Here is a 27173-nt window from a genome sequence, read left to right on the forward strand (position 1 = left end):
TGCTGTGTGGGCCACGTCTGAGAGATGCCTTCCTAGAGCCCCACGGTGTGCTAGTGCCCGTCCAGGGCACCCGTCTTCCCAATACCAGGAGCATTCCACATCTCACTCTCTGGGTCACCTTCCCAAGAATGTGTTCATGCTGGACTCATCCTTATATGTTGGTCCCCTCAGAATAGACTCCACAGAATCTTGAGTGGAAACTCAGTGCTCTCACTGACTTCTCTTTGGGGGTTTTGTTAAGGATGTAGGCATGGGATAATATGTTGACTTTTTTTTTTAAGATTTTATTTATTATTTATTTGTCAGAGAGAGAGAGAGGGAGAGAGAGCGAGCAAGCACAGGCAGACAGAATGGCAGGCAAAGGCAGAGGGAGAAGCAGGCTCCCCGCCGAGCAAGGAACATGGGACTCCATCCCAGGACGCTGGGATCATGACCTAAGCCGAAGGCAGCTGCTTAACCAACTGAGCCACCCAGGCGTCCCATATGTTGACTTTTTAAGGAGAGACTTACTCAAAGTACCAACTCTTAGTCCATACCTTTTCTAGGAGAAAACACCGAAGTTAGCTTGCTTTTGTTATTTGGTACTAAACTGTTTATATTTCAGAGTTTGAAACAGCTTTTTGTGGTTCCTAGGGGAGAGAGAAAATGTGTTCCCCTTTTTTGGGTGGTCATTTTAAGCTTAGAGATTTCCTATCTACCTGACACCAGGATCAATTCTTTAAATTTTATATTTGCTATCCCATTTAATAAATATTCAACAAATACAGTAACCACAAATAGAGGAATAAGTCCATACCATAAGCTCTGCCTAGGACTAGCGATGAAGATCGGGATGCTATTCTTAAAGTAAGGAATTTCTAGGTGCCAGGCATTGAGCTTAGTATGAGAAAAGTAAAGATGGTGAAGATGGGATTCCTTTTTTCAGGAAACTCCCTGTTTTGGGGACGCCTGGGTGGCTCAGTCAGTTGAGCATCTGCCTTCAGCTCAGGTCATGATCCCTGGGATGGAGTCCTGCATCGGGCTCCTTGCTCAGTGGGGAGTCTGCTTCTCCTTTGCCTGCTACTCTCCCTGCTTGTGTCCTCTCCCTCTCTCTGACAAATAAATAAATAAAATCTTTCTTAAAAAAAAGCTCACTGTTTATTAAGAGAAAGAAATATCCATAGAAAAAAAGTCCAAATTCAGCTGTCCATAGGGTTCTTGTTCCATTGGGATTCACCAGCCTGGCAATGTTGCTTATTTGTGATTGGCCTGCTTTTTGATCGGTCAGCACCTGTGTCTGTTTACTAATGTTTTACTATCATCCCTGGGAGTTTGGATGCATTTGCTGAGATTCTAACATGTTCCAGACACTGTGCCAGGCATCGGGATACAATGGTAAGCAAAGAACATGGCGCCTGCCATCAGGAGGTTACCATCTAGTTACTAGAATCTAGTGTTTGAATGAGATACTTGGAGAAACACAGCAAATGTAGGCTGTTTGCCTAGAGGGAGAGGAATCTACGTTTGTGGTTAATTTCAATGTGTGATAAGGAACACAGAAACAAGTGGATTTCTATGCAAAGGAAATAATACTTATGCTCCTGTTAGCATGATGAGTGTTGACTGGGGTAGCACTGCAATTAGGCAGCCCTGCCGCCCCCTCCACCTGGGACAGGAAGTGGAGAGCACCAGGAGGCATGAGTGCAGAGACCCACCATGAGAGGCCTCAGATGCCAGGCTGATGAGCGTGGATGGCATCCTGTGCCCAGATACTATAAAACATCTCAAGGGGTTCCAGTGGGGACCGAGATGGGAGGATGTGTCCATACCTTGCTCATTCCACATGCAATCAGACGATGGAGGAGAGGAGAGGAAAGAGGTGTAAATGCTAAGGACGCAGAGTAAATAGGAACTATAAAGGAAGAAAAACAGAAATGTGACCGTCATCTAGGTGAACGATGGTGTTTTCCATAAGTTGGGGAGCCCAGGAGGAGGAGGTAGCGAAGGAAGCACAGGTTTAAAGAGAAAATAACATGTGCAGTTTCGAATATGTTTATCCCTTGGGACTTCCATAGGAAGATGTCTGGGAAGTTTGGGCAGAATGATTTGCTCAAAAGAAGAGCCTCGTGGGTGATAGAAATTTGGGAGCCATTGCTCTAAAAATAGTAATCGAAACCTTGAAAGTCGATGTGAATAACAAGGCCTAAAGAATGAGACCAGTGGATCCCAGGGTCCTGGGATCCAGCCCGAGTCTAGCTCTCTGCTCAGCGGGGATCCTGCTTCCTCCTCTCTCTCTCTGCCTGCCTCTCTGCCTACTTGTGATCTCTGTCTGTCGAATAAATAAATAAAATCTTTAAAAAAAAAAAAAAAAAAGAATGAGACCAGTGGGGGCTTAGGACACAGTCCACAGAATTTCTTTGCTGGCCCAGCACTCTGCTGGCCACGCACATCCAATCTACTCATTCTACTGCACCTATTAAATTGTCTCTCATTTTCCCAGGCAAAACTCCCCTCCCCATCCTGTGCCCTCTCTATTAGTTTCTACCACAACTTACCTTGGATTCTAACTAGCTGTGGGTATGCCCGCCTTTGCTCCCTAGTCTCCAAGTTCCTGAAGATCAGAAACTACTCTGTTCCTGCTCTATGTGTGTCTACATAATAGGTGCTCATAAAAGCCTGTGAAATTAATTTGAACTGATTAGCTTCCACCATTCTGGGAAAGCCAGTTGGGTGACATTGTGTATACATTATAACATGTCATCACAACCTGTGAGCTATTTCCTACTACCCTCATCATATATGTATGAAAACTGAGGTTCACAGAAGGAAACAGTCACACAACCAATGAGGGCTAAAGCCGAAAGTTGAACCCATGGATGTCGAACTCCAAAGCCCATGCGCATTCCTCGAGGCTCAATGAATTCAACACTTTTTTTTCCTTCCTACTTGCTTCTAAGGCCAGTAGAGAGTTTAATGCCATCCAAATAATTATCCAGCCTAACTGAGAGGGTGGGAGGGAGAATTGCCACAGCTTCCATAAAGCTTGTTTCTTTCATCTATATCAAAGGGCATAATAAGTCCATTTTCTAGAGAGTTAACTTGAGACCCAACAAGGGCTGCTGAGATGTCATGGCAGGCACAGAAGTTAGAAAGTACAGTTTCTTTTCCAGTTTCTCATTTGGAAAAGAGCAGGATTCCCAAATTCCATGCTATGCCTATTTTCTCACCCCGTGGACTTATGTACTTCTGTGTGTATTTTTGTTACCAGGTTTGCTAAAAAGCCCAGTGAACAAGACAGCCTTGACGCTGATTGCTGTGAGCTCCTGCATCCTGGCGATGGTGTGCGGCAGTCAGATGTCCTGTCCACTTACCGTGAAGGTGACTCTGCATGTGCCCGAGCACTTCATTGCAGACGGTAAGAAGCAAGCATAAAAGATACCCCATACACGCTCATCACCTTGCAGCCCCCTCTGGTCAGATGTCCTCCATGCATGGCCCAACTTCACAATTAGATTTTTTTTTTTTTAAAGAGCATTCAAATCCAAAGGCCTTAAAGAGGCCCTTATGATTTGGAATCCTGTATTATTTGAATGGAATTACGCTATTTTTGCCATGGGCAAGGATGAGATTTGTTAAATAAAGGAGGAATTCAAATGTGAGTGCCGAAAGATTGAGCTACTTCAGAGAACCTACTGTTTCTTATTATGCTTCTGAATCCTATTCCTAACTAAAAACATCCCCCCAAAATACTATTTGCTAATTTAAAAATATGACAGACAAGATCATATGAGCTTTGTTGGAATTTCCTGAATATCCTGGAGAACACTCACGTTTCATTCCCTGTAAATGTACTTTATAAGTATGTTATATCCTACTCTTCACCCAATTAATTTGAATTAATGAGACACTGTAGTCACTATAATCATTTGCAGAGCATGGCCCAAGAAACTGATTAAGGTGCTTGAGATCTATTGTTAAAGTGCCCTCCAGAAAGTCGTTCCACTTTACATAGTCCAGTGGGATATGATGGCACCCGTTTTCCCAAATGCTTGCCCAAGTGCTTGGCATTCCTGTTCATAAGTGTATTGAAGGCTTTCAGCAATACAATGAAGGAGACATATTAAGTGTGCAGCTTAATGAATTTTTACATAAGCGTCCACTCAGATTAAACCACACAACATTCCCAGTACCTTCAGCTTCCTTATACTCCCTCCCTGTTAATGCCCTCCCAGAGGTGACCACCCTCTGACTTCTGGCACCGTATTAGCACCATTATTTGTTTAGAACTTTTTCCAGCTGGATGTGTATTGAATGTTTTTGACATCCTTACTTGGTATTTGTCAACCTTATCTCAATGTAACTCACTTTTATCTTTAAATTTTTAAGTTCCTGTTCAGAACTTAGCACCAATCCCTTCAGTATGTGTTCTCCAAAGTGAACCTTTAATCTCCTTTTTCTGAAACACTCAGACTTCTATTAATGCATTCTGTGATTGCTCCCGCTTCACCATGTGATCTAGCCTCTGCTTGTTTTTTGCCTGAACTGCTAGTAAGTTCAGTATTTCTGAATAGCTGATTTTCTGACCTAAGCACAATACTTTTGGTTCATTTCTATCAAACTGTGAATGCGCATGTAACAGGCAAAACTGTGAGCGTGAGATAACAGAAGGGATAGCGAGGGAAGCAGAAGGAACTGAATTTGCAGAAGGATTTAGGTCATATAGGCTGATGAAAATTCAGATTGGAAGAATTGCAAGAACCTAGGTATGTTTGGCATATTAGACATGAAAGACTAGGAATAATAAACACTGAGTTTAGAAAGACCAAAGGGATAAATTTTGGCCGCTGTTGAAGGCATGTGACCTTATTTAGCTTTACTAGTTCCTACCCTTTAACTAGATTGATGAGTCTTAGCAACATTCAAATTTTGAGTATTTTCATGCATGTAGTTATAGAGCTCCTAAGAGTCTAGGTAACCTGTTCAGAGTCATGATAAATACCTTAATGACTAACAACAGAAACTATAAAATAATACAAACATGGATTCAAATAGTTTTTCTGTTAACTGCCATTTCTATAGCTAAGTGAAAGACTTATATCTCTGGACCTCAGTCCCTGCATCTATAAAATGGGTATGATAATAATATATATTTATTCAGATTATTGTAAAGCTTACAATTCCACATTTACCATATTTTCAGATAACATGAAGTTGGGAAGTGGCAAAATCAAAGGATCACTCAAGAAAACTCTAAAACTTGTGACGGCTCAGAAAGATAGACCAAAATGTGGTGAATTAAAAGGACCCAGTGGTCCTTATTCTGTCCTCTATCATAAATTTAAAACCTTACAACTTCCTATAGAGTTGTCTATTTCTGACTCTAGACTGGAGTCTAGAGTTGTGGGTGGGGTTGTGTCTTCTGGTAGAGATATCGTCTCCCTGATAACAAGCACACTGCCTGACCCATGGTGGATGCTCAGGAAATATGTGTTGAATGAGTGAATGAAACCTAAATTAAAGCAGACTTATGAATGGTTATTTGGGATTCTTCTAGTAGATCACTATAAAGAAAGGGGAGACTGAGTCAAGGAGAACTAAAGAAGAGAATGCATATAGATCAAGGATAATTGAAAATGACCATGGAGTATACAAGTACTAGAGAGTGCAAACATGGCAGGCAAGGCTGGGAGATATAGCCCAAAGACTGAGTCTCAGCCTCAAGGTTTAATGGAAACCCTTCCCTCTAAAACAATGCTGCATTGTTTTGGTTAGGATTGTGTCCTTTGAAATGAGTATGTTTGGTTTCAAATCTCAGTTTCCTTATTTAATTGCTGTGAAATATCAGAGAGTCAGTTAAGCACCCTGAGTCTCAATTTTTCTCATCTGTAAAATGGAGATTATTTTGTTTTTTTGTTGTTTTTCTTTTAAGATTTTATTTTATTTATTTGACACAGAGAGAGATGACAAGTAGGCAGAGAGGCAGGCAGAGAGAGAGGAGGAAGCAGGCTCCCTGCAGAGCAGAGAGCCCGACGCGGGGCTCGATCCCAGGACCCTGAGATCATGACCGGAGCCGAAGGCAGCGGCTTAATCCACTGAGCCACCCAGGCGCCCCTGGAGATTATTTTGAAAAGATCAAGTGGCATCATATACATAAAATACCAGTAAAATATCTAAAACATGATGATTGCCCAATAAGTGGTAGTTGTTACTGCTCTTATTCCTAAAATGATCCGTAAAGGAAGAGACATCAGAAGCTGGGACATGGTGGGACAAGAAGGCATAAGAAACAAAGTAGATGAGATTCTTCTGTTCTAAAACAATCTAGCAGATTCTACTATGATTCTTCTGGGGATCAGCAGGAATTCAGAGAGCAATGAATACTTAAGGTCAGGTAGATGGCTGTCTAATAGTTCTCAGCAAGCAGACCTTTCCCAGCATGATCCCAATGCCTCCAGTGGGTGGATAACCTATGTGTATTTCACCTTCCATTCCCTCACCAGCTCTCCAAAGTGATCTTTTTTATCCCCATTTCACGGATAAGAAAACTAGGACTTGAAAAAGGGTGGAATCCCCCCCTTTTTTTATGGTGGTGGAGCTGGACCTAACAAAGAACCGTTTATAGAATTGGACTAGTGGGAATTCTAGCTTTGATTTAACTAGATCTGATTTGATCTAGCCAGAGATCCAGGAGTGTTATGCAGGAAGGCAAAAGGGGAAGTGAGGCTGGTGTCTATTTTCCTGAACCCTTATTACCATTTGGCATTAATTTTTGTAAATGTATTAATATATAACATAAATACAGTAAGAAAACAGAATGAAAGCATATAATTCAATGATTTTATATATATATATCCACATATAATATAGGCCCTCACCTAAGACCCCTGGCTGAGTTATAAACATCATAATAAGGACTATCAGGATGAAAGCAGCCCCCATCAAATAGGAAGGACTCCATAAGACAAAGCCACCCAAGGACCTTGGCCAAGACAGTGTTCACGTTTCTTATCTTAACCCAGAGAAACCTTAAGCTGTCAACCTGCCAGTCCTTAGAGAGCCGGCATCCAACCATGTCTGCTGAGCTGTCCATGGTGCTGAAGCATGGGGAGGAGGATCTGAATAATGAGGCTAGTCTTCAGAAAGAAAATGAATTCTGGGGGCGCCTGGGTGGCTCAGTGGTTTAAGCTGCTGCCTTCGGCTCAGGTCATGATCTCAGGGTCCTGGGATCGAGTCCCACATCGGGCTCTCTGCTCAGCAGGGAGCCTGCTTCCCTCTCACTCTGTCTGCCTCTCTGCCTACTTATGATCTCTCTCTGTCAAATAAATAAATAAAATCTTTAAAAAAAAAAAAGAAAATGAATTCTGCACTTGTGTTATACTTGATGCTTACTGCCCATTATAGGTAAAGGTCAGCACAATATAACACTCGTCCAGACACCAGTTGGCACAAGCAATAAATCCTGACAACCCGCATCCAAACCCTTGGCAAATATCACCCCTTTCTTTGTCTGGGTCTTCTCAGGGCCAGTAGTGGCTTTTTGCTTTGCTAAGTACACAGTGAAGACATGGACTAAGTTTGTGTCCAAACTTACTGAATTTAGCTGTTTTTTCAGCTGTGGCCTGTAAGTCATCTGCATTTGGGTCTTTTGGGCTGATAAGCTTCAGAACTAGTGAATCACATTCTCCAGAGGTAGAGCACAAGTATTAATATTCTTAATGAGAACTCTGTGATCATTAACAGAAGTTTGAGAGCTGTGTTAATACATTAATATCTCTGTAAATGTTACTTTTTTTTTTCATTCAAACAGATGTAATAACTCCTTGAGACCTCTTGTGTTCCTCTAAGGGACTTTAGTTTCTTCCATCTTTGATTTTATCAATGTCATATTAATAGAGTTGCCTCATGCTGTAGCTACAGTGGTTGTCCATAGCACCAAATACAATGTAAATGTCCCACTATGAATTTTATAACAAAGCAGCCCTGGTAATAAGGGCTTGGGTTTCATGCAAATTGTCCTGTAAGTGGCATTATGGATGAGTGCTTATTGGTTAATTTAAAAAGTTATCTTATTTGAGATGTCGGTTTGTGTGATCCTTGAGGCTCCCAGTATAAGCCAGGATATATTTACCCAATACTCTGCCTCTACAGTAAACCAGTAGAAGAGACAACTCCTTTTTTCAGAGAGAGAAAGAGATAGAGAGAGAGAGAGAGACTGAATATCCCACAAACCTGAGATCATGACCTGAGCCAAAATCAAGAGTTGGATGCTTAACTGACTGAGCCACGCAGGTGCCCCCAGAAAAGACAACTTTTTTGTTGTTGTTGTTGTTTGTTTATTTACAGCATAACAGTGTTCATTGTTTTGGCATCACACCCAGTGCTCCATGCAGTAAGTGCCCTCCCTATTACCCACCACCTGGTTCCTCAACCTCCCACCGCCCCCCCCGCCCCTTCAAAACCCTCTGGTTGTTTTTCAGAGTCCATAGTCTCTCATGGTTCATCTCCCCTTCCAGTTTCCCTCAACTCCCTCTCCTCTCCATCTCCCCATGTCCTCCATGTTATTTGTTATGCTCCACAAATAAGTGAGACCATATGATACTTGACTCTCTCTGCTTGACTTATTTCGCTCAGCATAATTTCTTCCAGTCCTGTCCATGTTGCTACAAAAGTTGGGTATTCATCCTTTCTGATGGAGGCATAATACTCCATTGTGTATATGTACCACATCTTCCTTATCCATTCATCCGCTGAAGGGCATCTTGGTTCTTTCCACAGTTTGGCGACCGTAGCCATTGCTGCAATAAACATTGGGGTACAGATGGCCCTTCTTTTCACTACATCTGTATCTTTGGGGTAAATACCCAGCAGTGCAATTGCAGGGTCATAGGGAAGCTCTATTCTTAAGACAACTTTTAAAGGAATAATGTGTTTAGATTAAGTGGGTGAGATGGTTCCATTCTAGTGTAGACAAATAACACTATACCTAGAATTCTCTGTTACATTCTGTTCTGTTCTGGGAGTCATGCTTTGAGAAGATGGGTGATACATTAGAAGTTGTCCAAAAGAGAGGCTTTGTAGTTGAGACTGGAAAAATGTTGTGGTTACCTAATGACCTCTTAAGGAAAGGGTAGAGGACAATCATTCTATAAGAAGAGTTGAAAGAACCCAAACAAAAAGTGAACCTAATATTATTGCATAAATCTGTTATAAATATGGCAGTATTCATATACTTTCATGGAATTATTTACTCATTCAAGTATCATAGCAAAACTGTGAGGCAACATTTAACATCCCTGTTTTGCATACGTGGAAGGTAGGTCGTAAAGAAATTAAGTGACTTGGCCAGACTGACATAGAATGAAGCAAAGTGTGAGAGCCCAAGCCTGCCTGAACCCATGGTCCAAGGTCCTTCCATGTTCCACTCTTTGACAAATATGACCGTAGTCATTATTATTTATCTTGAAAAGGGGGACAGGCTTGCAAGTCCCCAGGAAGCAAAACTAGAGGTAGCCAAGTGATGAGCGTGGTCAGAGATGAGATAAAATTTATCTTTAGTCTGAAAATGTCTTTACTTTCTGAGTTTGAACCTCATTATCTGTAAAGTGGGGATAATAGCAGTACTTATCTCATAGAGTTATTGTGAAGACTAAATGAAATAATGCTCATAAAGCTTTTAGCTGAGTTTCTGGAGATCTGGTAATGGCTCAGTAAATCGTATAAATGTTAGTAGTTGTGATCATTTTTGTTTAATATTGGAAGGGGGTCATTTCAAGGTAAGGAGTTCCCCATCACAGGAAATTTCCTGAGAAGAGATGACCACATTTCTGTGAAGCCATAGAAGAAAAGTCAAGTTGACTTGGGTACATGATATTTTGATTCAGAGCCATCTTATCAGATTATAAATTTTTTAAAACACTTAATTTTTTAGGACTTGCTAAGTGTGTTTATTTATTCTTTACTACCTCATCCCAGGGTGTTCCCCATTCTTTGCCTAGGCTCAGAAATGAAGTAAAACTCAGGAATGAGTGAGGGCTAGGGACATCTCTTGAATACTGTATTTGAATAAACACATACACACACACACAAATGCATGCACAGACACACAACGGTTTATGTTGTTATGTTCACTGCATCACTGATATATATGTCATATATATATCAATATATATATATATATATCATATATTCATACCAAACTATTTATGTGTTAAGATCCAGTTGTTAGCATCACCTTTTGAGATAGACTAGGTGATATTCAAATCCTCTTTATTTTCTATGACTGAGGAATTTGAGGTCTGAAGGTTCCTTACCAGCCTATAAAATCCTGAAGTGGAATTATCCATCATTAGGTTGGCCTAGTTTATTAATAAGCCATATGTGTAGCTGCTTTTGGACACAAAAATTGTATACAATGAGTCGCAGTCTATACTTGCTTCCACCCCTACTTCATGTCTTTCAACCCAAGGGAGTGAGCTAATGTGTGACTTTGTGCCTTTGATGAAGAATGAGGTATTACCCGACTTCAGAGCTAGTTTGCAGGGATTTGAATACATGGAAGGAGTATTTTCAACTCTTAGAAGGAAAAATGATACCACACCGAAGGTGGCTGCTGAGTCACAAAGTGCAAAGAATTTTGTCTAAAGAGTGTAGTTCCTTGGTCCTTCTGCTCCCTGGCATGATCTGGGGCTGTTTTAAAATATTCCGTGTTGATTGCAGACCTTGGAGCACCGTAGAACATATTTGGGTATAAAAGTTCTCTATAGCAGGGTCTCTGCCTTGTTTGTCCTTCACTGCTTTGTGCATATTCCATGCTGTTACGACAGATGGGCTACCTTGTCTTGTATCTTCCTCCCTCTATGCATTTGCTTAAATGTTGCCTTCCACCAGTACCCTTCCTAATTTCCATATACCGCAATCCTCCCATCTCTAAGGCCTAACTTAATTTTCTCCTTCCTCCAGAAAACCTTCTTTAGCAAAACCCCCAAAACTTTTTAAAGAAACCTCCAGTCAGAAATAATCTCTCCTTCCTTGAAAACTGCATAGAACTGTATTTGTACCATTTTAATAACGCCACAGTCTACCTTTCATCACTGTTACTGTTGAGAATGTGTTGTTGGGACAATTGCCATGGTCCTAAGAACTGGCCTCCTGTGTTAAATATGGCTCCCCTCCAGTCTGTCCTCAACAGTACAAAGGGAGTGATATTTTATTTTTTTTTTATTTTTTATTTTTTTTAAGATTTTATTTATTTATTTGACAGAGAGAGATCACAAGTAGGCAGAGAGGCAGGCAGAAAGAGTGAGAGGGAAGCAGGCTCCCTGCCGAGCAGAGAGCCCGATGCGGGACTCGATCCCAGGACCCCGAGATCATGACCTGAGCCAAAGGCAGCAGCTTAAACCACTGAGCCACCCAGGTTCCCTGGAGTGATATTTTAAAATGAACTATCTCAACATATTGCATCTTCCCATAAAACTTGTTTAAGTACCTCTTATTATAATTGTTGTAAAGACTAAACTTCGTAACATGCCTTTTAAGTCCCTGCAAGAATCAGGGTCCCTGCCTACCTCTCTATCCAGCTTCAACTTACTCCACTGTCTCTACATGGGTTCTGTAGATAAACTTGGCTGCCTCCGGCCTCAGGGCCTTTGCACAAGTTTTTCCTACTGCTTGAAAAAATTTCTCCCCACTTACTTGGTTTCACCTGGGCAAATGTATTTACTCTAAAGTTGTTGACTTCCCCCTTTCGCATCCCTGTTTCTAATCATAAGTAAGGTCCCTTACTAATCATTCTCTACCAGCCCTGCTCTAGTCCTTGATTTTTATTTCAGTTTGTAATTATATATTATCCAGTTAATGTTGGGCTTTCCCACTAAGTTGTAAGCTCCATAAGGCTAGAGATGCTATTTGTTTTGCTCATTATATTCAACACCTAGGACAGTGTCCAAAACAGAGTTCGTGTCACCAAAAAGCACTTATGGGATGAAAAAAGGGAAAAGGGGAAAAGAAAGAAAGAAGGAAGGAAGGAAGGAAAGAAAGAAAGGGAGAGAGGGTGGGACAAAGGGGAGGAGGGAGAGAAGAAGGAAGAAAGGGAAAGAAATGAAAAAAAAATGAAGTGATTTCCATAGCTAGACTTAAATTTCCTCAAGGTCAAGGGCCACAGCTTATTCATGTCCTACCCTATTGTGAAACCTAGCAGAGGCTTCAGTAGACCTAGAATAAATTGTGTCTGTGAAATGAATGAAGGGAGGGCAGGGAGGCAGGTGGACCCAGATGCCCTCAGAAGATATATCCTGGGGAATGACGGTACACAAAATCTGAGTTTGCCTCTCCTTCTGTGATTGACTTCACTCACCATGGTTTTTGTTCCCATCCCCAAAGATAAGAAACTCCAATCAAAATCTCATTTCTCCCCCAACACCAAAATGAAGCAAGCTTTATCCGGAAGCCCAGGCAGAGGGGAAAAATATAAATTGAGCTGAGATTCAGAACACCCAGAGGGGGAGGTGGCAATGAAATACCAATAAACTATATTAATATGCTGAAATCAGGAAGAATAGGTTGAACTCCAACCCAGATTTAATAACTATACATGAGAGAGTGCAGGGAGAAGGCAAGGCTACGTTTCAGTCAGAATTAAAATGAGATCTGTAATGAAACTGGTAATATAATTATAAACTGTGAAAACTTTTTTTCCCCTTCTCCCTCTTCTTGTACTTAATGGGCAGCTCGCTCAGCAATGGCCTAGAGCTGGTGCTTGGAGCAGAGAATACTCCCTAGAGTAGAATCTGCTTCCTCTCCCACCATCAAACCTCTTCATTAGAAAATTCTGAATCCACAAAACCATGGAAGGAAAAAAAAAATGCTTCAAGCCATTTCTTCTTTAAATAGTAACTGATCCCCAGGTTAGAAGTGACAAAGGGCTTGAGGGAGAATAAACCCCAGAAAACCGTTTTCAGCTGCTGTACATGTTCAGGCTTTTAAAGATACCACAACAGCCAGTTGGGTTGAGATTTTTAATGACACTCTATGCTAAGATGTTAGCTTGGCGTCTGACCAGGAGGAATTGTTATTAATTTCCTTTCTTAACAAAAGGGATAACTGAGTTTGACGTCCAAAATTGGAGACTAATTTCTGTGTTTTGATAGCACATTGAGTCCAAAAATACATTCCTAGGAACTGGGGTTGAAAGGGGTAGGGAAATTTAATTTCTTCTCATTAAAATTCCATTCTGCTGCTGTGGGCAGAAGACCACATTGACTTTGCGACAAGGAGGGGAGAAGGATGGTTGGGAGCTTGAGATTATAGTTAGTTGTTCCATCCTTGTTGGCCTGGTGTTTGCAGAGTGGTGTAGGCGTGAGGCAGCGGTGCAGTGCTGGGAGAGAGAAGGTAACATGGTGCAATGGCTAAGTGCATTGATCTGTAACCCAAGAGATGTGAGTTCTACTCCCAGATAGTCTGCTTTCTAGGTTGTCTTCCCCCCCACCTTGGATATATTAATTCATCCCCCTGAGCCTCAGTTTCCTCATCCAAAAGCATTGTTATTACTCCCTGCTTCAAATGAGTGTCAGAGGGCTGATGAATGTGGGCTCCCTTGGCCAACTAGGAGAATAGGTCTGATAATGAGAACAGGGTGTTTTCCCTTTCTGTTGTTCATAAGGTTATTATTTATAAAGACAATAAAAGAGTTGGAAAGAGCTCTTAGTGGGTATGGCCACATCAGTCGAAGGTTAGCTGGGCCAAAGGGAAGAAATAGTTAAGAATTAGTTCATTAAAACACTTCCTTATTCACATACAATACCTGTTTTCTTCCCTCTCTTCCTTTCTCCCTTCCTGTGATCAACAAATATTGCACATCCCCTTCTCCATGGCATGTGTAGATGTCAGGGCTGCAGACATGAATAGAACACACTCTCTGACTTCTCCTGTAGAGAGAAAGTTGTACTGGATGCTGTGGGGACAGAGAAGAAGGGCAGCCAACTACCCTAAGGAGAGTGCCACTAAGGGAAGGATGTCTTGAAGGGTGCTACCTGAGCTAAAACTCAGAGCCACTAATGGTTATCTAGAGCTGGGTGCTAGATGATAGCAGGATTCTCAGAGAGGCATGGGCTCTTTCCAGTACATACACCAGGACCCTGCTGGTCAAGGCTTCTGATGATGAGCTACGATCAACATTAATAATTGGTAGCATTTACAGAACACTGCTAAGTGCCAGGCCCTTTGCTAAGGACCTTGCAAAGGGTTAGCTCATTTACTTCTAATACCTCATGAAGGAGATCCAGACATTCTCCTAACTGTTGTCAATTTAAGGGAAACTGAAGCCCAGGCAGTTTATGGGACTACCTGAATGTCACAAAGGCAGGAAGGGGTTGAGCAAAATTATTTCAAATTAGCAGCTGCAGAATGCAGTAGACAGAGAATTAGATGCCTGCACTTGGGGTATGGCCCTGCCACGAATTCTCCAGGACTTTGGCAATCTCTGCTTCCCCAGGCCTCAGGTTTTTTCCTTGCACAATCTGGGAAGGGAACAAGATGGTACTTAAAATTCCTTCCTGCCCTAACATTCTAAAAGTGGAATGAAAAACCCTGCGATTCAAAGTCGCCTTTTACTCCTCGCATCGGGTGCGTGGCCTCTGGAGTCTTTACACAACCACCCCTTAGCAGCCCTGTCTCTTCTGACTCTTGTCTGGGCCTCTCTGTCTGGGCCTCGCAGCCCCCTGAGCAAGGATCTTGGGAGCAAAGGCAGCTGAGCAAACCTTTCACAGCCCACAAGTTGCCATTTGAAGAAAGCTTAGAAGGATCACAGCCAAGCTTGGGCAGGGACTGTGGGCTCCCAAGGCTGCTGGGATGAAAAAAGAAGGGGTGGGGAGCCGGGCCATGGTGGGAAAGTTGCCTCCCCATCTCCAGCTCTCAGCTTCAGCTGCCAAGGGACCTTGAGCGCCCTCGGATGCCAGAAAGAGTCAGGGAGGGAGAGAATGCATCCTATTCACAGGGTAGAGATGAGTTGGGAGGAATAATTAAAACATGTACATTCCTCCTGCCTCCCTGTACTCCCTCCATCAGGCCCCCGGTGCCCAGCAGAGCCTCGCTGTTTGACTTTCCTCCCCAGCAACCCCTATGGATGATCTAAGCCAAATGTGTCTGCAGCTGCACAGCCTGGGTTTGGGGGCAGCCGTTGGCAACTTTCTGAACATTTGCTGATGACCCGGACATCTTTACCTGCAGCTTGAATGACCCCAGAGCCCGGAGCACCCCTGATCTTTCCATGTGTTCCATCTTCTGCTTTAAACCTAACTCCCATTTGGGATTTATTGGTAGATTGATATACTAAGGCTTTCAGCTGACCCTTGCTGAGCATCTGTGCAGGGTTAGAAGTTGCCCTCTGGGACACAGTCAGTCGTGTTCCTGAGTCAGTCGTGTCCTCACATCTCAGGGTGAGACGGGGAAAGCACGAGAGATTTAGAATGGGAAAACCACAGGTTCAAGTCTGCAGTTCTCTGCTTACAAACTGTGGGTCTTGGGTGAGTCACCTCCCTGCTCTGAGCCAGCAATTTCACTATCTATAAAAGTAAAGCCCTTAGCCCCTACTTCACCAGGTGATGGTGAAGATGAAATAGAGAGTGATATGAAAATATCCCACAACAGGTGCTCAGCAAATGCTAATCATATCCTCAAAGGGATCACACCTGTTATTTAAAGTGACAGGGTAACTATAAAGCAGAAGACTACAATAGAAGGCAAATCATAATCTGGACCAGGTAGGGCATAGAGACAGGAGTCAGCAAGGTTGCCAGGGAAACCTGGAGTATTTTCCACATGCCAGATCTGGGTAAAGCCTTTGGGAGTGAGACTGTTTGTCCCATTGGAAGGAGCTGGATGGGCAGGATGGGGAGGGAGAGTGTGCCCTGTTGGAGATCCAGGAGGGAGTGAGAATGAGAAGGATAATATTTCAGACCAAGAGGACAAAAGGTATGGCCAGAACAGAAAACATCCAGAGAGCCCCAGGCTCCAAGGGACATGATGGGGACTAATGGGAGGCGTAGGTGAAAGAGCAAGGTCTCTTTGTGGGGCTTCCCTCCGGGAAGTGACTAGAAGGCGTGGAGCCACTGAAGGATGTAAACGAGAGGGTGCCGAGGTCACAGCTGCTCTTACAAAATTCATTGCAGGGTGGTAATCAAGAGTTCAGGCTGTGGAGTTAGCTGCATCTGGGTTCAAATGCTGACTCTGTGAATGAGTAGCTAGTTGATATCACAGATGTTACTGAACCTTTCTGGCCTGTTTCTTAATCTACAGAGTGGGCATGATGATAATAATAGCTTCCTCTCGGGAAAATTAAATGAGATACTATCTGCCAAGCATTCAGCAGAATGTTTGGCAAACAGGGGCACTCACTAATACTCATTTTCACTGGCAGTTCACCCTCCTCATCTAAGTTGGTTCCCCTGTTAAGCGTGCACTCAGCACATTTTACAATTGCTTATTTGTTTTGTTTTGTTTTTTTTTAGTTTTATTTATTTATTTGACAGACAAAGATGATAAGTAGGCAGAGAGGCAGGCAGAGAGGGAGGAGGAAGAGGCTCTCTGCCGCACAGAGAGCCCAATGCGGGACTCGATCCCAGGACCCTGAGATCATGACCCAAGCCGAAGGCAGAGGCTTAGCCCACTGAGCCACCGAGGTGCCCTTACAATTGCTTATTTGATGTCTAATTTGCTTAAGAGTCAGATATAGAATCACACTCCCTGGGTTTGATACTTGGCTCTGGTATTTCCTAGCTGTGTCGCACTGAACTAGTTATTTAATTCCAAAGCCTCTGCCTGCTCATCTGTGAAATGGGGATGGCAGCAGTAAAGCACCTTTAAGAGCAGTCAAGTGACTGAATACGAAGCAGATGGCCAGCATGGCACACAGTCAGTGCTCAGTACACCCCTGCTAATGCTGCCTTCAGCCCCTTAAGGGCCCAGAGTATAGCTCGCTTGTTCCTGTGAACGCTCCAGTAATTCAGTGGGTGTTCAATAAAGACTTGTGGGCAGACAGACCACAGCATGGAAGGAGGAAGCTGTTAAGGGGCTGTTACGTTTGTCTGCAGGATGATGTCTAAACTAGGGCATTGGCAGAGAAGACAGGGAGTTCCTATAAGGCTGGAACCCTGGACATTTAGTCATTCATGGCAAGGAGGCACCGAGGAGGGAAAGGAGTCAGAGATGGCTCGGTACCTGCCTCCCAACACCCCTGAGAGCCTGGTGACCCCAGACATCAAAATAAGAATGTCTTCTGCCAAGCCATGAAGTGTGGTGGTTAAGACCACGAATGCCCGCGGCAGAGTATGGGGTTTCAAATCCTGACTCCACCTTTCCCATGGCCCTGGTTCATCTTCTGGAAAATGGGGATGCCAGTGTGCCGGGAATCAGACCACGCTATAAGGATGAAGCGAGTGATTAAATGCTAGAGCCTGACCATTAATAAACACTCTTGCGGGCTTGCCGTTATGACTGCTGTGCTCACCTACCAGCTCACCTGTGTGAGGATGAGGAAGCAGATGCCCACTTCTGGGCTATATTTATAGAAGGAAAAAAAAAAGTCACAAGCAAATGTGAAGAATATAGAATATTTGGACCAGTACAGATCCTACCTGGATGAAAATTACTAATAAGAGACGTCACTGTGTTCTGTGAGCAAAATTAATTCACCAGATTTCTGAAGGCTGCCCTCCCAAAGGTCTGATTGTGTGAGTGATATTTTAGGTGATGCCTTTGGAATCCCCCTTTCAGGGGATTCCAAAGATTCAGGCTGGGGCGGGGGCTGGTGTGCTATCACTCTGGGCCCCCGCACAGTTGCTGCTGTGCCCTGTGAGATGAAGACTCTGGGGGCGGCCGTTTCCTGCACGGACGCAGATGCCACATGAGTGTGCCGGGCATGGGACCGGCTGTGGAAGCAGAGTCCTGGAGGGAGGCCCAGGGGCCCAGCGGCCCAGCGACTGGAGCTGCTGTCACATTTGAAATATGGAATCAATTAAAAATGGCGGCTTCTGCCACGTCAAGAGGGAGAACGTGGTACAGAGGTGAGGGCACACCATGGGTCTGTTGCAAGGTAACCAGCATAGCAATCTTCTAAATTGTGCGTGCCCAGAGCTACATCCCAGCCTCTCTTCACCTGTTTCCCATCTCATATGCATGCCAGCCAAACAAAGTGGCTTTTTCCTGAAGGCCCCAAACATTCTTTTTTGTTGCTTAACAAACATCCCTTTCTTTTTGCCAGGATTCTCTTTTCCCCCTGTTCCTTCTAGCTGTCACCTTCTGGTGCTTGGGCATTTAGCTCAGGTGTGACCAGGGAGACCTTGCTGAGGAGGCAGGGCCCCTGCTCTGTGTGCACCGAGGTTTCTGATTCAGCCTCATCACAATGCTGGTGATGCTCTGTGATACAGGTCTGTCCCGTTACCTACTGGCTGAACCATAGGCTACTGTCAGGCAGACACTGTCTCTTCCACTTTCAGGGGCTCCAAATTTTGTCACAGTCTCCAACATAGAGTGGAGCCTCGTTTTAGATCTATTTCCCATTTAAGACATAAAATCAGGTCACTTGGTCTGACAATGAGATGGACTTCTAAACACCAGTCTTGAGCCAGGAAATGTAAGCTGCGTGGTTCATAAAGCTCTATCCAGAACAGAATGGAAGATGGAGAAGACAGTTCTCACTGAGACAGATCTCAAAGGATTCTTTTTCTTTTTCAAGATTTTATTTATTTATTTTACAGAGAGAGACATCAGGAGAGGGAACACAAGCCAGGGGAGTGGAAAAGGGAGAAGCAAGCTCCCTGCTTAGCAGGGAGCACGATGAGGGTCTCAGTCCCAGGGTCCTGAGATCATGACCCGAGCTGAAGGCAGACGTTCAATGACTAAGCCACCCAGGTGGCTTTTTTTTTTTTTTTTTTTTTGAGAAAGAGAGAGTGTGTGAGTTCACATGAGCAGGTATTGGGGGGAGGGGGAGAGGGAGGCAAAGAATACCAGGCAGCCTCTATGCCCAGTGCAGAGCCTGATGTAGGGATTGACCTCATGACCCTGAGACCATGACCTAAGCCAAGACCAAAAGTCAGACACTTAACCAGCTGAGCCACCTAGGTGCCCTAGATCTCAAAGATTCCTGGAGAAAGTAGGTGTTGAGTTGAGCATCAAGGAAGGTTGATCTCGGACAGATCCATCCTCCTCCTCAAAGAATTTGAAGATAGGGTAGAACAGGTTTGGGCAAAAGAGAATGGGTCTCAGCTTCTCCCTTATCCATGTTGGACCTGCTGCATCAGCCTTCAGCACCACCCCCTTACCATCCTCGGACGCCCCAGTAAGATCCATATATACAAGGAGCACATTCTTCGGTCATATTTGGTGTTCCAGACACAAAACGAGGATAGCAACTTGATATTTGGAGCCCCCCGGTTGCCTTCTCAGTCTTTCCAGCTTTCTGCCCTCCTGGGATCAAACTCACTGTGAGAATCTGAATCAATATAATATTAGATGATTATAAAGGTATCAGCTAGAAGTCATCACGTGCCTCTGACATGATAGGCAGTGTGCTAGATGTTTGACCGGCAGTGTCTTCTTTAATCTTTACAGAACTTACTCACGCATTGAACAAAGATTTACTTCATGTATCCTTATGTATCCTGGAGTGATAGAGATGCTATCCTGGAAGAGGCATTATGAGTGACCCTGCCTTCATGATGCTTTCATTCTTAGCAAGAGACAGACACTTGGCTAAGAAAATTAGCAAAATAATGAAATATACCATGGCAGTGAAATGAGTGAGAGCTGCTGGGAAATAACAGAAATGGTGGAAAACAAAGAGGCACGTTGGGATGTCAAGCCCAGATACAGTGGTTAGAGAAGACCTCTCCGAGGAGGTGCTATTTAAGCTGAGACGATGGGGTGCAGGGGAGGAAAGTGTGTCCCAGCCAGAGTGCATCCAAAGCCTCTAGAACAATGGGACATCTGGAATGAGGTCTGACAATTTAGTGTGGTGGATGGGGTGAGGGAGAATTGCAGAGGAGACCAGTGACCTGATCTTCTATGGAGGAAGCATTCTTGTTTCCTTTCCCCTGGCAAGGGAGCTGGTGTTCAGCAATTCAGGTTCTGATGAGTGTCCTTTGTTCAGGGGCATTTGCTCTATGCCCCAACTTTGTGTGTTTAAATTCAACTGGGCCACCCCACGTCCAACCAGCTGACACCCACAGGAACTCTCAGTACCCTGGCTCTGGTTACTTCTCTCCTGGACTTCCCCCAACCCCCTTGCCTTCTTAATCACCTTCAGCACATTCCCTGCATCTTCCTGGTTCCTGACAGTGTTTCTGCTTCTTTTCCTCTGCCCATCTCCACGCTGCACTAAGAACCAGGGACAGACCGACCTCTCTCTTGGACCTGCCACTCTGCTCTGTCTCAAACACAGTCTTCCTTCCCACTCTGAATCCATCCGTGATGGCGCCCCAGAAACCAGCGTGTTTAATCGTCTTGGAACCCAGTCCCCAATTTCCAGCCGACGCTTGTCAGCTCATTGTTTGAGACCCATAATTTGAAGGGGATTGGAGTTTTACTAAGCAGCCCGCATTCTTGAAATTATAAAGGATAGATAAAGCGGTAAGGTGGAATGTCAAGCAGTGGGTGATAATTATTTTTTAAAAGGAATTTTGCCCCACCTCCCACTCATTTAAGTCTGGTTTTCAAAATCAGTATCCTTGTCTGTTGCCATAGAAGATGCTACTTGGGGAATTTCAGGGCACTTTCCTGTAATGGAAATGAGAAAGTCAAAAAAGAAACATACCAGCTAATAATATTCCTTTTTGCCCTGGGATACTGCTCATGATTATTTCTCAGAAGTGATCTTTAATTGTTTCATCTAAAGTGTATGCATCTTCTTCCCTCTGACTATCTCTTCATAGAGGTTTGTGAATTCGTTCCAGCTATTAGTCCCACTTACTAATTTCCTCTGAGCCTTGCTGGCTGAAGCACTGGGCTTGGAACAACTTTTAATTTTGTTTTTAATTAAATTTCAGTTGTTTCAAATCACTCACTTTTAATGTCATTTCTTTGCAGCCCCCAGAAGCTGCGTGTTCTTGTTTACGCACACACATAATCTGATGTGTGTGTGTCCGTGGCATGGCTAAAGACAGACTCCTGGCTGGGGTCCAGAGCAAGAGCGGGCAATTAAGAAAATAGAAATGAGTCAAGAATGAGCTTTTGTTTACACAGTTGCATCCAGAGATAATATGTTGTTTAAGTGGGAATCTGGGTTATTGTGTTTGTTTTTGCCAAACCGTATTTGAACAAGGCAACCTTCCCTTGTATTCCACAAGAGGATCATCAACTTATGTAGGTAGAAATAGCATAAGAATAGCTAACACTTACTAAGCATTTATTACGTACTAGGTACTGTTTTAAATACTTTACATGTATTAGCTCATTTACATTAAAACAGTAATTTGAAACAACAGAAATTTAATTTACATGTATTACCTCCCACATTCCTATGAGATTATTATCTACCATTTTATAGCTGAGAAACCCAGGCCCATTTAAGTGGATCATTACCACTTGGTTAGTTCCTGGAAGGGCCAGAGCATGAATACTGACCACCTGACTCCATATTCCTGCCCTTAAGCACCAAACGAAACACGCTATTGATGAAGAGACAGAAGGGCTTCAGCATTGTAATGAAATTAACAACAAAAAAATGTGGAAAATTGACTCGTTCTTGGCCAAAGTTGAAATGATGTTAGTTTTTTTTTTTTTTTTTGAAATGATGTTAGTTTTAAATGTGGTCTTCTACGTCACCTCTGCTAATACCCTTTCCTCTTGTGTAAACCATGAGGCTATACACCGAAGGGTTTGGTTCAGATTCACAAAAATCACGCTTTGGGTCTTCAAACTGGGTTCTCTCAGATATTAAGCCCTCCAGAAAGGACAATGAAGTTTGAAAACAAAACCATATCCATATGCCAAAGGTCCTCCATATCCCCTGGGCCATCTTGCATCATTTGCTGATGTTCATTCCGACTGGGAATAGAACCTAACCGATCTGCGATCTCAGAAACTCCACATGTCTTATTTTCTTTGCAGGGAACACTATTTCATGGGTATCACCACTTTCCCTCCTCTCCTCCAACACACACACACACACACACACACACACACACACATGCACAGAGTTGGGTACTCAAAACACCCTGTTTCCTAACCCATGGCTCTCCTTGCTTATTTGTAGTCCTGTTAGTGTTGGTGCATTTACCTGTTTAAAATTTTTTTTTATTTATTATTTTTTATTTATTTGACAGAGAGAAATCACAACTAGGCAGAGAGGCAGGCAGAGAGAGAGGAGGAAGCAGGCTCCCTGCGGAGCAAAGAGCCTGATGCAGGGCTCGATCCCAGGACCCTGGGATCATGACCTGAGCCGAAGGCAGAGGCTTTAACCCACTGAGCCACCCAGGCGCCCCGCATTTACCTGTTTAATGCCCATTTCCGACTCAGCGCTGAGCACTTTTTATAGCCAAGTGCTATGGTGCCATATCTTTTTCACTCCCTGCTAGATGTCCAGTACTTAAACCAAGCCCGGAACACATACGGCACTCGATAAATATGTGTTGAATGTACAGATAAATACATTCAGACTTCAGTGTAATACCCACCCTGCTGAAAGGCAAAGTGACAGTAGATAAAACCCATCCCCCAGAGTCTGGACATCCAGACTGTAGTCCCAGGTTTGCCATTAAGTAATTATATGTAACTTGGGCAAGAAACACCTTTCGTACCTTCAGCATCTTTGTGTGTGACAGGGGGCTGAGGATAATTCATAGAACATATGTGCTCACACACACAGTATAGTATGATTGAATGCCAACCACTCTAAAAATATTTTATATTCATTAACTTACTTTGTCCTGACAATGATCCTAGAGGAAGTGACTATTATTTTCCTCTTTCTTTTTTCAAATGAGGAAAACTGAGTCCCAACGAGGGCAATAGGTTTATGCACGCTCGCACAGCTGCCAAGCAAGATGTCTGACCCCAGAAGCCTCCATATTTCTTGCTTAAGGACCATGTGAGGTATTGGTTGTGAAGGTGTCATAGGGCACCTTACATGCTAAACAAAAATTGCCTGCCACTAAGGCTCATTAGTGAGTCTTCAGTGAGATTTGAAGCACCTTTGGAGAGTGGGTGGGGAGAGCTGTGTGGCTTCCCTCTTTTCTTTCCACGTGATAGCCTCTAAGGTCGTGTTCCTCAAACTGAAAGTACCGTCTCTCACTTCATCCATCCATGCCCTTAGAATGTTTCTTGATTGCCCACGAAGTCCCCAACCCTGGGCCAAGGAACAGTAATTTGAAGATGTGTTAGACATGGATTGTCTCTCAGAAAGCTCAGTCTTTTTTGAGGTGGATGAACCATTGGCATACCCCATACCTGGTCACATGGTCTCAGTAAGTGTGCACATTAGCAGTGACACTGATGTGATCAGAGGCCAGGGCATTTGGGACTGAAGGACAGACAGGTCACTTCCTGGTGAGAGGACAAGGGAAGGAGGAGTTTGGCTTTGGCTGGGCGCTGGAAGGGTGGGTATGGTAAGGGGGACATCCAGGATAGGGGAACAGTCTGTACAAAGTCAGGGGTGTGGGCTAGGAAGGACATGCGTGGGAGAGAGGAACAGCCCCATCCAGTCCTCATCCAGGGCCCCTTCACAGTCCTTAGTTGCCAGGGACAAAGAAAGAAAGAACAAACACATCTTGGTCACCTACTATGTGTTGGACTTGATACTGTAACTTTATATATATTCTATTTTTTTAAAAGATTTATTTATTGGACAGATAGAGATTACAAGTAGGCAGAGAGGCAGGCAGAGAGAGAAGGAAGTAGGCTCCCAGCTAAACAGAGAGCCCGATGTGGGGCTCGATCCCAGGACCCTGGGATCATGACCTGAGCTGAAGGCAGAGGCTTTAACCCACTGAGCCACCCAGGCGCCCCACTTTATATATATTCTATCCTTTATTCCTCCTGAACCTTCTGAGAGAGTTGGGATTAGTACTGGTAGGGGTGGCGTCAGTAGTAATCACAGCAGTAGTAGTAATAGTAGGAGCAGCAGCAGCATTCTTACTACAAAAGTAGCAGGGGAGTGAATGAGGAAAATACCAAATATGCTCTTTTTCATAGTCTGTTGGGTAATTGACTCTTTTTTGTGTATATCATTCCAGAATTTTTGTGACTCTCAAACACACACATGTACACACACTGGGTTGGCCTTTGGATGTTTATTGGAAACCGGAGATAAAGTCGTATATAGTCTTGGCCACCTTGCTTTCCTCATAAACCATGGATATCACAGTGTCCCTTTATACACAGGAGTTATGTGGTAGGTACTAGTGTCCCCATTTGATAGAATAGGAACCCTTAGGCTTACAAGGTCAGGTAAGGGACCGAAGTCAGCAGATAAATGGCAGGATGGGGCTCCCACACGTGCCGACTGGCTTCAGGACCTGGCTCCCTGAAGCACCCCTGTGTCCCTCTAGGTGCAAATTGAAATAACTCATCCTTCACCTGTTCACCTGTCATATACCAGAAATGTGGATCTCAGCCATCCCATGTCCTGGTTGAGCCTCAAGGCCTTCTTTTAGCCCTCAAATAAAATTTCATCTTTACTCTTCATATCTTTGCCATAATTCATTGTAGGGTTTGGCTGGCAAAGGGCTCATGGCAGTGAATGTTATGGTGTGGCTAAGCTGCACATCTCCTTTGTTATGTTGCTCTAGGTACCAATATTATATATTTAGGCAGCTGTTCTCATCTGTGCCAGGCAGTGAAATCTGTTCCATCAACATGACTGTGGAAGCCTCTGCATTTTGGGAAGCTTTATCCTATGTAGTCCTTTGTAGCCTCATAAAACAATTAGATTTAGGCTTAGCATTAATTTGAGTTATTGTCCAGTTTCCAGAAAATATCTTCTGGAAATGTCATGAGGATGTATTACATGTCTTTGGAGATATTAAGTATTGAATTACAAGACTGTGTCACCTTTCCCTGCCATCTCTCTCTCTCACACACTCAACATGGTCTGATTTATGTTTCAGGCACCACCATGAGAAGTCTAGTACTCAGAGAAATCACTAGAGATGAATATTGACAGAAGCTGAACACACACACATGCACACACCATCACACACATGCACACACTCACACATCCAGTAATGAGCGGAACAGGAGGCAGCCTGGTGTTACAGACAGAACTCGAGCCTCAGAGACAGGAAGAGGAGTTCTCCTTGAGAATCATCAACTTCCTTGCCGTGCGACTGAAGACACATCCCTTTAACCTCCTTCAGCTTGAGTTTTCTTATCTGTGAAATGGGGATAAAAAGAATACCTGCCCTCCAGAGCTATTTCTAGGATCAGTTCGATTAGCGACAGCGGCAGCAGTAAAACTTCCCATTTGATAAGCACGTCCAATAAGTCGGGTTCCCAGGCAGTCACATTTAATATGCATGCGAAGCCTCCGGGGGAAGTAGTATTCATTCCCTCCTTGAGGAGGAAGCTGAGAAAAGAAATATTAAGCATTTTTTGAGGTCACTCAAATAATAAGCGGGAAGGGTACTTGTTAATTCCAGCTTTGCCAATCCCAGGGTCTGTGCTTTTCCCACAGAACTGATTTCTAGACAGAGAGAAGAGAAGGCCAGAGAACTAGAGAGAGAGGAACACACACACACACATGCACACATGCACACTGACAGCGAGAGACGCGAAAGCAGGCAGGTGCCTGGGCCTAATTTGGTCGGTTGGCATCGAACCCACAGTGTAGTAATGAAACAGATCCGGGAGGAATTGCTAATATGGTTATTCTTAGCGCCCGCCGTTGTGAGCCATCTTTGCCAAACAGCCCCTGACGTGTGTGCAGATTCTTTGGGAAAAGCAGAAAGGCATGTATGTCGTAGAAGACGGTGAACCCCAAGAGGGAGAGGCAGGGCAGGTTGAGCGATAAATTTAAGCTGATGGATCTGGAAGGTCTTGTGCTATGTCTGTTCATTGGGTTGTGCAGTCAGGAGGGCCTGTCTTAGCCACACACACAGTATGTTCTTTAGGGATTTACTGAACCTAATGTGTGCCAGGCATTCTTCTCCGCCATGTCCCTTCACTTCTGACCGGCATGGTCAAGCTGTATCCCTTATTCCTGTATTCCCCAACTCACCCTGGGATATGGTGAAAATGGATGGTGCTCCTGGGACAGGCCACGGTTCAGCTTGGGGGAAATGAGCATACTTGGTTGGGCAAGCAGGAGAAATGTGCTTATTATTTTTTTAATGAAACTGTTGTCTGTGTCCCAGGCAGGACCGCCATGGGGCACAGCTCCAGGAGGCACCATCTGCATACAACACAATTACTCGCAGAATTGTCTGTGCTTATGTGTATGTACACACATGTATGCATACATACATGATCGCACGATTACCAGTTTTATGTACATATATGAAATACACAAACATACAGATCTATATTGGTAAACATGCAATTATACATAGAGTGCATGGTTGCTACGTCAGTTTTGTCCCGCAGAGTAGGGCAACACAGAGGCCCTCCCCAGGCATGGTCCTGTCCTTAGGCAATTCAAATGGATTTTCTATAATGGTCATAGAATCTCTATGAAGTAAGTATTTCCGTTGTACAGATAAGAAAATGGAGGAGGACTTGCCAAGATTAAATGATTGGTTCTTGGGTCACACAGCAGGTCAATGCCTAGAGTAGGATTTACAACATACCTGTTTAATCCTGTAGCCCTCTGTCTCCCATGTGAGAGCCTAGCTTACTTGGGCAACCGATAGAGAGGGAAATTTTTCAACATGGGAGGCCCCTTGGTGGTGGTTTCACTTATCCATGGTTTCAGTTGCTCCCACTCAACCACAGTTCAGAAGCAGATGATTCTCCTCCTGATGTATCGTCAGAAGGTCAAGGGTAGCCTCACATTATCGCAACGCTTGTGTCCTTCATATCACTTCATCTCATCACCCAGGCATTTTATCATCTCACATCATCACAAGAAGAAGGGTGATAGAGTAAAGTAAGATATTTAGAGACAACATTCACATAAATTATATTAAGTATATTGTTATAGTTCTATTTTATTATTATTAATCTTTTTAAAAAGATTTTATTTATTTATTTGACAGAGAGAAAGAGAGCAC

General features: G+C 43.7%; 1 protein-coding gene across 3 annotated transcripts in view; it reads left to right on the forward strand.

The window, feature by feature from the left end:
- The window catches only part of ASTN2 (astrotactin 2), an 875241-nt gene that overhangs the window by 350665 nt on the left and 497403 nt on the right, over positions 1-27173 (forward strand). For all 3 annotated transcript variants that reach the window (XM_046023052.1, XM_046023053.1, XM_046023054.1), the window contains one exon: positions 3248-3394. In XM_046023052.1, coding sequence (XP_045879008.1) covers positions 3248-3394 — 147 coding nt within the window. The remainder of the gene's footprint in view (positions 1-3247; positions 3395-27173) is intronic.

The sequence above is a fragment of the Meles meles genome, chromosome 11 (genome assembly GCF_922984935.1).
Source record: "Meles meles chromosome 11, mMelMel3.1 paternal haplotype, whole genome shotgun sequence".
NCBI classification, from domain to species: Eukaryota; Metazoa; Chordata; class Mammalia; order Carnivora; family Mustelidae; genus Meles; species Meles meles.